This window comes from Herpailurus yagouaroundi, unplaced genomic scaffold (assembly GCF_014898765.1).
Source record: "Herpailurus yagouaroundi ecotype Mexico unplaced genomic scaffold, PumYag 246, whole genome shotgun sequence".
NCBI classification, from domain to species: domain Eukaryota; kingdom Metazoa; phylum Chordata; class Mammalia; order Carnivora; family Felidae; genus Herpailurus; species Herpailurus yagouaroundi.
This window is the reverse complement of record NW_024412463.1, coordinates 11792225-11807908: the sequence shown is the minus strand read 5'-3', so window position 1 is coordinate 11807908 and position 15684 is coordinate 11792225. Positions and strand designations below refer to the sequence as shown.

General features: G+C 51.5%; 1 protein-coding gene across 1 annotated transcript in view; it reads left to right on the top strand.

The window, feature by feature from the left end:
- The window catches only part of TCFL5 (transcription factor like 5), a 16374-nt gene extending 694 nt beyond the window's left edge, over positions 1-15680 (top strand). Inside the window, exons 2-7 of the mRNA XM_040459755.1 lie at positions 6-130; positions 1181-1367; positions 1638-1800; positions 3190-3436; positions 5537-5678; positions 14911-15680. Of these exons, the coding sequence (XP_040315689.1) occupies positions 6-130; positions 1181-1367; positions 1638-1800; positions 3190-3436; positions 5537-5678; positions 14911-15033 (987 nt within the window). The 3' untranslated portion in view covers positions 15034-15680. The remainder of the gene's footprint in view (positions 1-5; positions 131-1180; positions 1368-1637; positions 1801-3189; positions 3437-5536; positions 5679-14910) is intronic.
- Positions 15681-15684: the final 4 nt, after the last annotated feature.

The window sequence follows — 15684 nt, the reverse complement described above, 5'->3', positions numbered from 1 at the left end:
GCGCTCCCGAGGCGCGGGCCAAGTCGGCCGTGCGCGTCCGCCTGGAGGACCGCTTCAACAGCATCCCCGCTGAGCCGCCTTCCGCCCCGCGCGGCGCCGAGCCCCCCGAGCCCGGCGTGGCGCTCAACAAGTGGGTGTCCACCCCGGGGCGGCCGGGCGCGGGGAGGGCGCGGGGGGCGGGCCGCGCCGGGTCTGCGCGCACAGGAGGCCGCCAGCCTCCGTCGGGGTGCGGACCGGAAGGTCCCGTGCAGAGGCCAAAGTCAGTCTGGGTGCACATGCGGACCCCTGGTGAGGAGGCCGCCAGCCTGGCTGTGACTGGTATCTGCGTGGCCGGGTCTGGGTAGAGACCAGGTGATCTGGTGCAAAGCCAGCGCCACCGCAGCTTGCGTTTTAGTAGGGATTGGGCCCAGCTGGGTCAGGGCGCAGGTGAAGTCAGCCGCTAGAAAGCCCCCAGCCTCCTCCCGGCTGGCATCGTAACAGGGGGCCGGCTTCCGCGGGCCTGAGGCCGACTTGCAAGGTTCTGTGCCCTGTGCAGGTGCCGGTGAGCAAGCACTTGGGAATACTGAGTACACACCCCAGAGCGTGGGCTTCTGTGGTCAGTAGTGTCTGCACGCGGAAGGGCTAAGTTCCAGTTGAGATCGGTGTGCCAATGCTTCTGAGCACCGAATTACCCGCCTGCGTGTCAGGAGAGGTGTGTTTCCCCCATGTTGACCTAGGTTAGCGGTGTCTTCACTGCGCTCACGGACGCAGCTTTGTGGAAGGAAAGCGTCTTGTCCTGAGCCTTTGACCCTGAGGCTTTTCCTGCAGCCAGCCCGTCAGTCCTGCCCCAGGGGCGACTCCGGGAGAGGAGCGGCCCGTGTGCTGCGGCGGCTCCTCGGCTTTCTGTCCGTCCCTAGCCAGTGGCGGTCCCCACTTCGCCCTCAGTCATCAGAGTTTGGAGAATGGCCAAAAAAACAGAGCAAGAGAGATTGTCAGTGACACACAGCCTCCCGATCCTCCGTGAGGAAGAAGCTTGAGCTTGTGCGCCGCAGCACCAGTCGGTGATTGTTCGCCAGAGGTTTCCGTGATGAGGGGCATTCGTTCACCCTAACAGACTTGCGCGTTCTAGAAAAGGCGATTGTACCGCTTCGGGACATTTCCCGCAACACACTCTTCACACGGTTTTTTTTTGTCTCGGCAGTTTGGTCACTCTTATCCGACATCCTTCCGAATTAATGAACGTCCCTCTTCATCAGCAACAAAACAAATGCACGACGTTAGTGAAAAATAAAACTGCCACTGCGGCCACGGCCCTGCAGTTCACGTACCCCGTGTTCACGGCCAACGCCTGTTCGGCCAGCGCCAGCTCGAACCCGTCACAGGTGCAGGTAAGGGGACAGTTGGTCCCGCTTTGCTCTTTTGTTTTGTAGCAAATGGATTTGAGTTGAGTTCATTCGATCTGAAGGATTTCTCTTTCGCCGAGCTTAATAATCCTTAACATCGAGAGTGTTTATGCGGTCGGGGAATGTCTTAAAATCCTCCGTGTAGCGCGTGATGTCTTTGACGTGATTTCTGTGGAAGTGCATGTGCTTTGTGTGGAATTGAGGGGACCGACTGGGTCTCATGCTGATAAAGTTCCTGTGGCTTCGTTTTTCCAGAGCTCTAGTAACCCATGTTCTATACTCGAAGCTGCCAAGCATCAGGATTTTGGATTGCCTAGAGCATTTTCTTTCTGTTACCAGCAGGAAGTTGAATCCACTAAACAGACTTTGGGCGGTAGAAACAAAGCTTTGCCTGAGCAGGTTTGGATTAAAGTAGGAGGTAAGCCACAAAGGGGAGCGGGCGCTGCCCTGATGTCATTCTGGTGGGGGGGAAGGGAGGGGAACGGGGGGGTGGGGGCGGGGGGGGAGGAGGTTTGTAAACATGAGATGGTCTTGGAAGTGTACTTCCACATGGGGGACTTTTCTTCACTTTGAACTTTCTTTCGAATTCCAAACATATTTATACTTAGTGTGGAAACAGTGAGTTTGGAGGCTCCTCTTTCTTGCTAGTGATCTCCGTGAACGGAAGAATGACGTTTCCTGCAAGTTGCTGAAAGCATTTAATAGTGTTGTTTTTGTTTTTTTCTTATTTTATATTTCACGAGTGAGCCAGGAGTCTGAAACCTGATAAAAGCTTTAGGAGACAATCTGCAGATGAGCAGAGGATTGAGTTGGGAACAAGAGGCCATAAGGTGATTCAGAAGGGTTTAGAAATAAACTGCTGAAGGCAAACCTTGCTCATCTTGAGAGTGAGCTCGCAATCCCTTTCTCCCTGGGAGCCAACTATTTTTTGACTCACTGGACGAGATAACCCCAAGGTTTTCCAGAGCCGGCGAGGGCAGGAGCGACAGAGCCACCGAGGCAGCGGGCAGTTCTCGTGATTCGGCGTCTCCGTGCAGAAGCGCGTGTTACCGTTTGCAGAGTTAAAGGTTGCTAGTCAGACCGTGTGCTAAGTTCTCAGCTTCAGGAACAAAGCGTTCCCAGCACTGAGCTCCCCACCGGGTCCCCCGCTCTGAAAGATGTGGTGGTGACTCCTGTGCCACAGATTTATTTGGCTTTTGTTTGGCATCCTGGGAACGCACACCCCGCACGTGTTAGCTGGGGGCCTCCCGCTCTGCGTGTGATGAAATTTGCCGCGTTCCTCCAGCAGAAGTCAAAGCTAGGAGGTGGTCCCTCCTCGTGTGGGCAGAATCACTTGTGAGGTGAGGGCACATTTAACCATAGGCCACCTACGTTTTGTCTTCTGGGCACTGCGGTTAGAGTATCCGCTCTCACGTTAGAATAATCGCATAAAAGAAAATCTTTTGGAGAAAAAAAATCTTTTTTCATTCTGAACGTCAGAGAAGTTCAGTAACTTCTTGGTTTCTCCGTTGATAGGTGGTAGTTAACATCTGATTAACAGGGGACTTTTGACAAGGTTGTATCGATTACATAATACTCGGAGTGTTCTCGTTTGGTTACAGATTTATGTTCAGGTTTGTGGTTTGAACCTTGGAGCTCAGTGTACAAGTTCCTGGAGTAGGTGCAGCTTTTCCTGTTGAGTCCTGTGTGTCCCTTGCTCGTGAATGTGTGTCTGGAGTTGAAAATGGCACCAAAGGTACTCAGCGCTAATGGGAAGAAGTTAAGTAAAATAAAAAATTAAAATACACTTTTTTCTTCTTTTGCAAAGAAGAAGCGCTATGTAAGCAAGCAATAAATAAGAGGAATCGGAGTAGAATTCGTCAGCTGGACACAAACGTAGAGCGAAGAGCCCTTGGAGAGATTCAGAACGTGGGTGAAGCTTCCACCGCCGCACAGGGCGCTTGGCCACCCGCGGAGTCCTCGCAGGCAAACCTCGGGGAGCAGAGCCAGAGCGGGCCGCAGGGAGGAAGGTCGCAGCGCAGGGAGAGGCATAACCGCATGGAAAGAGATAGAAGGTAACTCGTGTGGTCGTTCATCAACACGCAAGTTTATTCCAGTTATTAGCAGTAATAGGCAAGTTATTGATGAGACAGCGGTTTAGTTGATTCATAATGTGTTCAAAGTGGAAAGAGGTTTGCCAGAGTGAATATTGACTTTGTTTTGCTAGGGGGGATCGGGGTCCCCAGGACCACCCCCCAGGTTTGATGGTTCTTTAGGACTTAGGGCTTTGATTTATTACAGAGAAAGGAACCCGCAAAATTACCAAAGGTGCTGGGTGGGGGATGGGCGTCCAGTGAGCTAGGTGGAGGCTCCCAGGTGTCCCCTCCCAGGGGACTCCCAGATGCACTCAGCAACCCCAGCACCAGCTGTGGCCAGCTGGGAAAGCTCCTGAGGGACTCAGGGCCCCGAGATTTTCTTGGCGGGCATGTCATGGAGGCATTCCTACCTGGCAAGCAGCCAATCCCAGGACCCCAGGAGAAGAGCCGGTGCACAGCATAAACCATGTTTACGCACATGTTGTGGGTGCAGAGAGCCCCTCCTAACTAATGGTGCTGGGAACCCCTGGAATCTGAGTGTCCAGATGCCATCAGGGGCCCACCTTGTGAGTAGGCTGCTGGGAGATGGCCAGGGTGCACAATGGGGCACTTAGCTTTGCCTGGTTCTTTTAAGAATGTTGGGAAAGAAAGGGGTTAGAACTGTCGTTTTATCTGCAGGTTTTATTTAGAATCTGCAATATTTTTTTGAATATTTATTTTTGAGAGAGAGAGAGATTGACAGAGCATGAGCAGGGGAGGGGCAGAAAGAGGGAGACACAGAATCCGAAGCAGATTCCAGGCTCCGAGCTGTCAGCACAGAGCCCGATGCGGGGCTCAAACCCACGAACCATGAGATCATGACCTGAGCTGAAGTCAGATGCTTAAGTGACTGAGCCACCTAGGCGCCCTGAATCTGCAATTTTATGTAGAATCAAAAGGTGGCTAGTTTTTCTCTATTACAGTTGGATTTTTACCTGATGTTTCCCTAACATAATTAACATAGTCATTCATTGAGAACCTTGTACCAGTTTCCTTTTTATAGCATGCGGCAAGGCAGACGTTCAGCTACGAAGGGCGAATGTTGACCCAAGGCGACTTCTTTCCTTTTAAAAGGATATATTAGAGCTAGCTGGCCAGCTAGATCTCCTTCTTACACAGGTGCGCTCACACCCACTGGCACACACACACTCACACACTCTACTTGAAGCGCTGTGTCAGCAAGGACTTGTGAACCAGAAAGGACATTTTTCCTACTCTGATATTTATCACATAAACATTTATTTAACACCTACTATGTGAAAACCCTTCTACCGTATGCTGACAGCGGGAACTTAGATTTTTACTGTGCCTTTTCATAGTTTAACAGCCTGCAGAGGGATCACCTCTCATCTGAGTTTCTTATCTACAAAGCAGAGCTGGCTACCACACGGATTGGAGACAGGATGAAACACGTGTGTACGTCACACGTGTCTGCCTCTGTGTAGAAGTTAGCATCTCGTAAATGCCAGCTGTCACACTGACCTCATGAGATCGCTACGACAGATTCTGAGTGTATGCTTGGGAAGATGGGCAACAAGGGTTGTATAAGCTGGTAATCGGGAAGAGCTAAAAAATGGTGTAAATCATGAGACCACTTGGGATGTAAACGATCTCTAAAAAATGAATGATCTCTCAAATGACTGGGATTCGGGGCATTAACAGACTGGTCGTGTGTGATCCTTTTGACCCGGGGTCCCTTGCCGATCATAGCTGCAACCCTGAGCTGTGGGTGAGCTCCTTGGCCCAAGGAGAGCTGTCCACCCAGAAAACCCCCCCACAAAATTTTGCTTCGCGTTTCCGGGGCTTGGGTCCATGCTTGGTCTGGAGACTGGAAACTGGCCCTTGCTCCTGACCCATGAGAAGTCCGTGGAGACCCCTGCAGCAGGTCGGCCTTGTGGAGGAGGGCCACATGGTTGTGGCGGAGCGTGGTCCTGAGCACGCACTTGGTGGCCGGGCCACAAGCGACACATTCAGACATTTGCCTTACTGCTTGGTGTTGCTTCTGCTCCTCTGGGTGATCACTTTGGATTTTGACCGTAGGCGCAGAATCCGCATTTGTTGCGATGAGTTGAATCTTCTAGTCCCGTTCTGCAATGCCGAGACCGATAAGGCAACCACGCTCCAGTGGACCACAGCGTTCCTGAAGTACATTCAGGAGAGACACGGAGATTCTCTTAAGAAGGTCAGTGTTCGGAGCAGGTAGATTTTTAGAATTTTATAAACTTACCAGAGAGCTTACTTACCCTTTTTTCCCTGAGAAATCCTGGAGTGTTGTTCTTGCTGGAATCCAGGGTCAGGTACTGAGTTCACTGAGCACAGAGCTCCGCTCATTAATGATGTAGCTCTTCGTGTATCGAAATAAGCAGCACGGCCGGGGTCCGTTCACTGACATGCACGGTGTAAGTGACTGAGTATCGGTTGTCGGATCATAGATCGAGCGCCTGCTGTGTGCAGAGGATCGTATGGGGCTTGAAGGGGTATCAGAGACCTGGGAGATGTGGTCTTTTGTTACCTCTGAAAACTTTGTGATGGGATGAAGCAAGAATAGTTAAGGGAGAGAGAGACACAGATACGTGTTAAACGGTCTGGAATTCACATGCGCTCAGAAGGCGGAGAAGCGAGACTCTTCAGTGGGCTGCGTGACTGGGGGCCACTTGGGGGCTTTGGAGCCCAAGCATCTGGCTCCTTGTTGCAGCCAGCGCTGCCTTGACCCTGTCTGTTCAGTCCCAGGGGCAATCGTAGCGAGCGAGCATGGCTCCAGGTAGGACCGAACGCATGGTGTGAATGGGAGTCCAGCCGCCCCTTCCCTGGTGGTTCAGATGGAAGAACGGAGGTGTTCGCGGCTTTGGCTTCAGTGCTCTGCCTCGGGGGGACCTCGGCCGCAGGTACTGGCCTCAGAATGCCGGTGGTCAGGGGGAGTGGTGGCGAGGCCTCGGCGAAGCAAGCCCAGCGCCCCGGCCCTGCTCCTTGTCGAAGCCGTCGTGTGGTTGCTGCTGTGGGCTCAGCATCCGTTAGGCGCTGAGCTGAGGTTGGCGCAGAAACGTGGGAGCCTTTTAGAAAGAGCCTCTCGTGTCTAGATCCTGGAAGGGCCGGGAACCGCAGGCAGTTTTCCGTTTCCCTTGTGTCTCCGCACGGCAAGGCTCCGTCCTTCCGTTGTACGTTGGCTGCGTTGTAGAGCAGCGTTTATGTCCCGTTTCTTCTAACTGGGTCACTTACAGTTGTTTATAATGCGCTTACTCTTTGACATTATGTGTTGGAGATAGACTGTTAACTTTGATGAAATAAAGCTTTTATGTATTTTTTTTTATTATTTAATTCCAGTTAGCGAACACACAGCGTGATATCAGTTTCAGGTGTACAACGTAGGGATTCGGCACTCCCACACGTCCCCCGGTGCTCATCACGACAGGTGCGCTCCTTCGTCCCCGTCACTTATTTCCCCTGTCCTCCGACCCCCCTCCCCTCTGGCGACCGTCGGTGTGATGTGATCTCTGTAGTTGAGAGTCTGGTTCTTGGTTTGTCTCTTTATTCCTTTGCCCATTTGTTTTGTTTCTTAAATTCCACAGATGAGTGATCTCATACAGTATTTGTTTTTCTCTGAATGACATGTTTCACTCAGTATCATACTTTAGTTCTATCCACGTTGTTGCCAGTGGCAAGATCTTACTCTCTTTGATGGCTGAGTACTACTCCATTGTGTGTGTATGTGTGTGTGTGTATATGTATCCACCACATCTTTATCCATTCGTCAGTCAATGGACGTTTGGGCTCTTTCCATAGTTTGGCTATTGTTGATAGTGTTGCTATAAACATTGGGGTGAATTTGCCTCTTCGAATCAGCAGTCTTGTAGCCTTTGGGCAAACACAGGGTAGTGTGATGGCTGGGTCGTAGGGTACTTCTATTTTTAACTTCTTGAGGAACCTCCACACTGTTTTCCAGAGCGGCTACACCGGTTTGCAGTGCAAAAGGGTTCCTCTTTCTCCGCATCCTCACCAGCACCTGTTGTTTCCTGAGTTGTGAATCTTAGCCGCTCGGACAGGTGTGAGGTGGTGGTATCTCAGTGTCGTTTTGATCTGTATTTTCCCTGATGAGGAGTGATGTCGGGCCTCACGTGTCTGTTGGCCACTTGTGTGTCGTTTTTGGAAAAAGCTTACGTACGTTCATATATACATATGTGTATATATGTGTGTTTAAAAATTGATATTTATTTAGAGAGCGCACGCACATTTACAAGCTAGGGAGGGAGGGAGACAGGGAGACAGAGAGAGAGAGAGAGAGAGAGAGAGAGGACAGGAGAATCCCAAGCAGGCTCCACAGTCAGTGCAGAGCCTGATGTGGGGCTCGATCTCATGAAGCACAAGGTCGTGGCCTGAGCCAAAATCAAGAGTCAGACATTTAGCCTGCTGCGCCACCCATGCGCCCCAAGCTTTTACATTTTTGAAAATGATTTTAATGTTTGCCTCTGGGTACCTGTTAGTAATGAATTATTCATGTAATTTATTCAAACGTATTGAAGGTGCTTACAACAACGATAAAAATTCGTTAACTGTCTGTCTATACCCAAAGATTCAATAGGTTAAAACTTACAGGTGTTATATTTCACATTTCATATACATTATGCTTCCTGGTGTTTCTGCACTTAGTTACGTTGAATGTGTGGCTTGCTTCTGGGTCAGATTCCAGGGCCGGTCAGGAAAGGGGCTGCAGGGACGTCGGGGAGCACTTTGTTGGGTTAGCACACAGCTCGCCAAGCAGGGTCTATGGCTTGTTTCCTCAGTAACCGGTCTCCCTTTTTCACCTAATTCTGTTCTGACAGGTAAAATACATGAGAGTCTTAAGTGATTTTCCCGAGTTGTTTTAGTACACGTTTCGTTCCGCAGGTCCCTGCACCCAGGCTTGTTCAGGATGCCGGGGGGTCACCCTTCGAATGAGACCAAGAGCCTGCTGGCCGAGCGGACGATGCAGGGGCGTGTCGGTCCTGTCACGAGGAGAGCTGCTCTGTGGGCCCTGCCTGCAGCAGGGGCGGCGGGGGGTCTGGAGGGTCGTAGGCAGCAGTGGCATGTCAGCCTTAAAAACAAAACAGCCGGTGGTTTTACTGGCAAAGTGAGTCTCTGGGGAACGAGGAACCGCCATGCAGGACACGCAAGCTGCGGGGAACACAGGGAAGGCCCGCTCTCTTAGGTTTTAGGGGGAGATCGGGGTGGGTCGTTTGGGGCGGCAGTGTGCTGGAGAGGAGGGGGAGTCAGGGTTTGGGGCGGTTTCTGGCTCCGGCAGGCAGTGGCCGGGGGGGGAGGGGGGGGGCACCAAGGCCTGCCTCGCCGAGGCTGGTCTCGCCGGGCGGCTGTGGCGCCCGAGCCCCCGCCAAGGCGCCTGGCTCTGTCTCGGGGGGGTCTCCTGTGCCCGTCCCCACGGGCGCCATCTGATCGACGTTTCGCGTGGGGCCCGCCATGGGCCGGTGGGGGCGGGGGGGCTCTGGTTTGTGTGGCCAGATGAGGGTGCTCTGGCCGGGGCGGCCGGGGCGGCCTCCGGCATCTGGTGCAGACGTGCAAGGCTTTCAGCGCCCAGGAGGCACCGAGCCCCGTCCAGAGGGCGACGGGGAGATGAGTCTGGGGCTCCGTCAGCAGACACCTGGTTCCCTCGGCGCCCTTTCTCGTTTCTACGTAAATTTATTTCACTTCCGGCGTAGTTACCGTACAGTGTTGTGTTGGTTCCAGGCCAGTTTGTGTTGTTTTTCTAACGAACATACACGCGGTACAACGAACACCTCCGCACCCGTCACCCAGGGTCAGCGTTTACCGTGTTTACATCACACACTCGCGTGTCGGCCGCGCAGTTTCAGAGACGCTTCCAGGCGTCGTGTCTCCTCACCTCTAGATATTTCTGGACGCGTCTCCTGGAAAATTCTCCCGTGCACCCCCCGTGCCATTACTGTGCCTCACGAGGTTGTCACCATGCTGTCATCTAATGGTCCATATTGGCCTTTCCCCGGAATGTTTCAAATGACTTTCGTAGCGGTTTTTCTTTTTTCCTCCAAACCCGCACCCACCCGTGGATTCTGTATTGCGTTTAATTACGCTTTGAGTCTCCTTAAGCTGCAACCACTCTGCCCCACCTCACGTTTGCTTACGATGACGTTGAGGTTTGGGGGAGATGAGGTCGGGTGTCTGTAGAACTCTGAATTTAGATGACTCACTTTATATGGGGAATTTCGATAGAATTTCAAACTTCGAGAAAACTTCCAAGATTTGTACCGAACTCGGCGGGTGCCCACCAGCCTCACTCAGAGTCACCAGTTGCTAACGTCATAGCCCATTCGCTCTGTCATGCTTCGTCTCTCATTATATACTTTCCCGAACCGTTTAATAACGACTCGTAGATACCTCAGGACTTGTGTATTTCTGAAGAACAAAAGCCTCGTCTTACGGAACCGGGATACGGTGCTCAGACTCAGGAAATGGAACTTCCGTACAAAACTGTTGTCCGGCTCAGGGGTAACCTCTGGATTTGCCTGGATTTGCCCGTTCTCTTCTGCAGCTTCCCCACTGGTTATGAGGAGCTGTCGAGAGAGAGGACCGGGAATCTCAGCCCAGCCTCGGGCGGCCCCTCCCTCTGCACCTCCCGCCCCCTCCCCCCCCCACCACTGCCCACTCTCCCGGCAGCACCAGCACTTGGTGCTTCGGGAATTCCTGCCCCCACGTCCGCCAGCCTCTGACCGGTTGGTTCCTGTTTCACCAGTGACGGGCACCCTGAGTTAGTCCGTGGCCCTGGGGGTGACGGCTGACAGGCTGACGGTCTCCCCAGTTGGTGCGCAGCATCCCCCGGTCCCCTATTGACTGGTGTCCCCTCCCCCCTGCACACAGACCCCTCCTTCAACCTTCCAGACAGGAACATACCCCCTCTTTGGCTCTGAAGGCGAGGACAGTCACCTGGCCTGGTGGGTGGGCCCTGGTGGCCCCGTTGCAGCTCTGTCCCCCCTCTGCTCCTTTGTCACTCTGAACCTGGGTGCCTGCGCCTGAGTCTCCGCGAGCCTTGGGTGTCCCAGATTCTGCTCTTGCTGCTCTGTCGGCATTTGGGGGGGCGGGCAGAGTCAGTGGTAGTATTTTCTCGTTTTTTTCTTTTTTGAGAAAGGGGGGGGCGCAAGAGAGAAGCGGGGCTCACCCAGTTCGGGACCCTAACTCACGAACCGCAAGATCATGACCTGAGCCAAAGTCAGACACAACCGACTGAGTCACCCAGGCACCTGATCATGTTTTCTTCTATCATAATTTGCTTTTATGTCCGTTATTTCAAAGTGTTACCTATTCTGTCGTTTTTTTAAGGTTTTATTTTTTTCTGTCACACTGAGGTAAAAGCATTTGGCTTTTTACTTTTTCTGTTTTTATTCATTTATTTTTTTTATTTTTTTTTTTAATTTTTTTTTCCAACGTTTATTTATTTTTGGGACAGAGAGAGACAGAGCATGAACAGGGGAGGGGCAGAGAGAGAGGGAGACACAGAATCGGAAACAGGCTCCAGGCTCTGAGCCATCAGCCCAGAGCCCGACGCGGGGCTCGAACTCACGGACCGCGAGATCGTGACCTGGCTGAAGTCGGACGCTTAACCGACTGCGCCACCCAGGAGCCCCGACTTTTTCTGTTTTTAAAGCAGAGGTCTCTGGCTACTTTGTATTTTATTTTATCTTATTTTTTAAAATTTTTTATAAGTTTTCTTTATTTTGAGAGAGGCAGAGTGGGGGTGGTGCAGAGAGAGAAGGAGACAGAGAATCCCAAGCAGACTCCATGCTACCAGCGCAGAGCCTGACTCAGGGCTTGAACCCACAAAACGTGAGATCGTGACCTCAGCCGAAACCAAGAGTCAAATGCTCAACCAACTGAGCCACCCAGGCGCCCCTGTTTTTCACGTTTTCGTATTACGTTGTCATCAATGAAGATGGTCTGTACAAAGAAACCATTTTTGAAAGTTGGTTGAGACTTCCATCGTGACCTCTTCGTCAGTTTTTACAAGTTTTGGATTTATTTGGAAAGAATGTGTATACTCCATTCGGTGAATTCTGTGTTTGTTAGGTTGAGACTATTCGTGGCGATTCAGACTTTCCCCTCCTGCTCTGCTGTGTGGCACGCCTGTCCCTGCCCCAGACAGGTGGCCGGTACTTTCCCTTCCCGACTTCCTGGTGCAGCTTCCTGATGGGTGCTCGGAACCATCGCCCTCCTTCCTCTTAAGAAATACGCTTAGTTTTTGTAAGGTTATTTTTGTTTCTATAATCTCTACACCCAACACGGGGCTCGAACTCACAGCCCCAAGGTCAGGAGTCACTGGCTGTTCCTTACTGAGCCAGCCGGGCGCCCTGAGAAATGCACTTCTTGTGTTTGGCTTCTCTTGTATTTGCACACTCTGGCCAGGCGTCATCAAGGTGTCTTGATGAGCTGTAAGACTCCCTTGAAACTCTGCCGTTTCACTTAGGTTTTGTTGAAGTAGATGCCGACTGAGAGGGGAGAGTGGCAGTCGCCCGCTAACTTCTGGCCTACAAGGAGGCCTGGCGATCGCAGCCACCCCAGTGCCTCGTGATTGAGAGCTGGGACCCCGTGGGTGGGCATCCAGGCCACACCAGCTTACCCGCTGCCCGCACAGATGCCCGGCACAAAGGCGGAGGCCCAGCACTAGTCTCGCAGCGTGGACACTGGTCAGGAAATCTCTGGAGTGCTTTCTTACATCGGAAATGATTGTTTCCTTCTTTGTGGCTTTAATTATTCCCAAAGGGAAATTCTGCCTTCTCCGTACAGGCAGATATTTTCTATTTGGGCTTTGGGTGTCAGGATATAGGAAACTGTCAAAATATGGTTCATCTTAAATTGTGTTGAGACCCTAAAACCTTTGAAAGCTCGGGAAGAAAATTAGAGATGTGTGCAGATGTAGCGGCTGAGTGGGATAGTCGTTAGAAATGACAGGTGGCCTTGGTCAGATGCCACTTTGAAGGTGGACAGGTGGCGTGCCCCAGCCATTCCAGATGGTTCCGAAGTTAAACTCGTTCAGCAGAGTACTTCTTCCCTTTCAGGACGTGAACTAAATATAAACCCACTACAGCCCAGCAACAAAAGCAACACAATACAAAAACAAAGGATTCGAGCACCTTTTTCCAAAGAAGGTGAACACATGGCCAGCAAGTACATGAGAAGATGCTCGCCATCTCTGACCATCAGGGAAATGCAGATCAAAACCACGTGCAAGTACCACTTCTCACCGTGACGTGTGGCTGTTACAGACAAACTAGGTGCTCAGGAGGTGCAGAATTGGAACTGGGGGCTGCTGGTGGGAATGTCAGATGGTGCGGCTGCTGTAGAAAGTTGTCTGACGGTGTCTCAAGAAGTTAGCCCTAGAATTACCGGGCGATCCGGCAATCCCTCTTGGGGGTTATGCACCCGAGAGACTTAAAAGCAGGGACCCGGATGGACGCCTGTATGTCAGTGTTCACAGCAGCTCTGGTCTCAGAGGCCAGAATGTTGGAGGCGGCCCCCGTGCCTGGCAGCGTGCGTCCGGAGGGCGCTTACTCAGCCGTAGGCAGAGAGGGCGCGACACCTAGCTGCGGCACGGGCACGCCTCGTCGCCGCTCTGAGTGACGTGAACCAGTCACAGGAGGACAGACGCCCCGTGGGTCCACTTCCGTGTGGCCCCTGGAGCTGTTCCATTCGTAGGGACAGAAAGTGGGATGGTGGGCAGGGGCTGCGGGAGGGCGAGAGTCATGTTTGACGGGGGACAGAGTGTCCGTGTGGAAAGATGAAAAGTGGCGGTGATCACGCGACACTGTGAAGGCAGTTCGTGCGCCGGATAAAACCACATACAGCGGTTAAAACAAAATGTCACGTTATGTATTTTTTACTGTAACAGAACCTTTAAGCCTAGACTCAGCGGCATAAGACTGCTGTGCTTAAAAAACTCGTGGAAATGTGTCCGTGCCCAAACGTGGAGAGAACAGAATATACCGAGCTCCTGTGTTCCTGTAACTCTGCTTCGGGGCCAAGATCGCCTGTCTGTGCTCCTGTCCTGCCTCCCTTGTGGGACTCTTTTATTTTGAAGCAGTTGCAGACCTAACATTTTAATTTAATTTGTTAATTTACATTCAAGTTAGTTAGCGTGTAGTGCAACGAGGATTTCAGGAGTAGGTTCCTTAGTGCCCCTCCCCCATTTAGCCCATCCCGCCTCCCACACCCCCTCCAGGAACCCTCAGTTTGTTCTCCGTATTTGTGAGTCTCTTCTGTTTTGTCCCCCTCCCTGTTTCTATATTATTTTTGTTGCCCTTCCCTTATGTTCGTCTGTTTTGTCTCTTAAAGTCCTCCTGTGAGTGACGTCGTATGATTTTTGTCTTTCTCCAACCAGTTTTGCTTAGCATGATACCCTCCGGTTCCACCCACGTAGTTGCGAATGGCAAGATTTCCTTCTCTGTGATTGCCGTGTGATGCTCCACTGCATGTATACCGCATCTTGGGCCATTCATCCCTCGATGGACATTTGCTCCTTGTTCTTTATTTCCCGAAGAGACGGAACACTTTGTCCATAGGACGTCTGCCTTCCGCGTTGTGCAGACCCACGATCCCGTTTCCCAGAGGCTGACAAAGATCTGGCTGTCTGCACTTGCCTTCTTTTGTGAGCTTGGGGCTGACCCTGTGCTCGGGACAGCCAGCCTGCCCCAGCCACGAAAGCTGAGGCCTCAAAAAGTTCCTGGAGGCAGGACAGCGTGAGCAAGGGCCGTGCCGACGGTACCACGGGAGCCAGATTTTAGTCTTACGGGTGCGGAGGTAACCCCTGACCCCAGGCCTGCCCCGGAACACTTGCTGGTGTGTGTGGGGTAGGTCATGGGTACGGTGTCTGTGTGGGGTGGTGGAAAGTTCTGGAGACGGATGGTAGTGATGGCTCTGAAACACTGATGTCCTTAATGCGGCTGATTGAACACCGACACGTAAAGGGGTAAAGTGTTATATTATGCTACGATAGAAAATCTGTAAGTGTGGCTGCTGCTTTTAAATAAAGAAGGCTTTATAATATATTCAGGCATTATGGGACTCTATTAGAAAGTTAAAAATACATGTAAATGTAACGGAGAAAAATGTTTGAATCCCTTTTATCCTGTACACCCCCTTACGAGATGCGACATGAATTTGTAGATGACGCCTACATACCTTGAAGTAATTTAGCTCATAATTTCAACCTTCTTTGTTTAATTTTTTAAAGGTTTTTTTCATTGTAAGTACTCTCTCCGCCCCATCACGGGGCTCAAACTCACGACCCTGAGATCAAGAGCCGTGCACATTGCACCGACTGAGCCGGCCAAATGCTCCCCCCAGCACACAACCTTTTGTGCTGTGGAGATAGTTTCCGTGTCTGTAAATTCAGTGCACTAACGGTCATTTCTCAACTTCAGGAATTTGAGAGTGTGTTTTGCGGTAAGACTGGCAGAAGGCTCAGGTTGACCAGACCGGACTCCTTGGTGACGCGTCCCGCACAGGAGAGCCTACAGAGCAGCCCAGCCATGGACGTCAAGTGACCGGCACCGACCGCGAGTTCCCGGCAGTGGCGGCTGCCGCCCGGGGCCCCCAAGCGTCTGTGCAACCCAGGAGCCCCGGCGGTTTGACTCTAGGGGGACGCAGGTCAAGTTGATGGGCCTCCAGTGGGGACGTTAAAGCACGTTGTGTAAAGATGTTTGTCTAGAACAAAATACTTACTAGTCATTCGTGTCCTCTTAGACCATTTGGGGATGAAGACGTTGCCAATTGACAAGAAACTTCTCAATTACCTGCCTGATTCCATCATGTTTCTTAACATGATAACTTTGAAAATTACCATCTTTTGTAATTTCCTTAGTCTTAAAAGGTATATTGCTTTTTACTTACTTTATCTGCATTTTAAATGTGCCTGCTTAGCAACTGGAACAAGTTAAATTTTTCTTAATTAGAAGTAGTTTGGAAATTTCACTCTTTTGGTTCTCCCTCCCCTTGTACCGACTCCATTCACACGGGACCATGTTGTGAGATGTGGTCCATTTCCAGCCTTCCCGCTGGACATTTTCCAGACTCCCTTTGAAGCCATTTTTGTCCGTAAATGAAATATCGTCACAGTGGGTTACTTCACACCCTGATTTCCATATTGAGAGTCCCTACTTTCTGTGTAATAAACTCTAGTGTTTGGAACTGAGTTT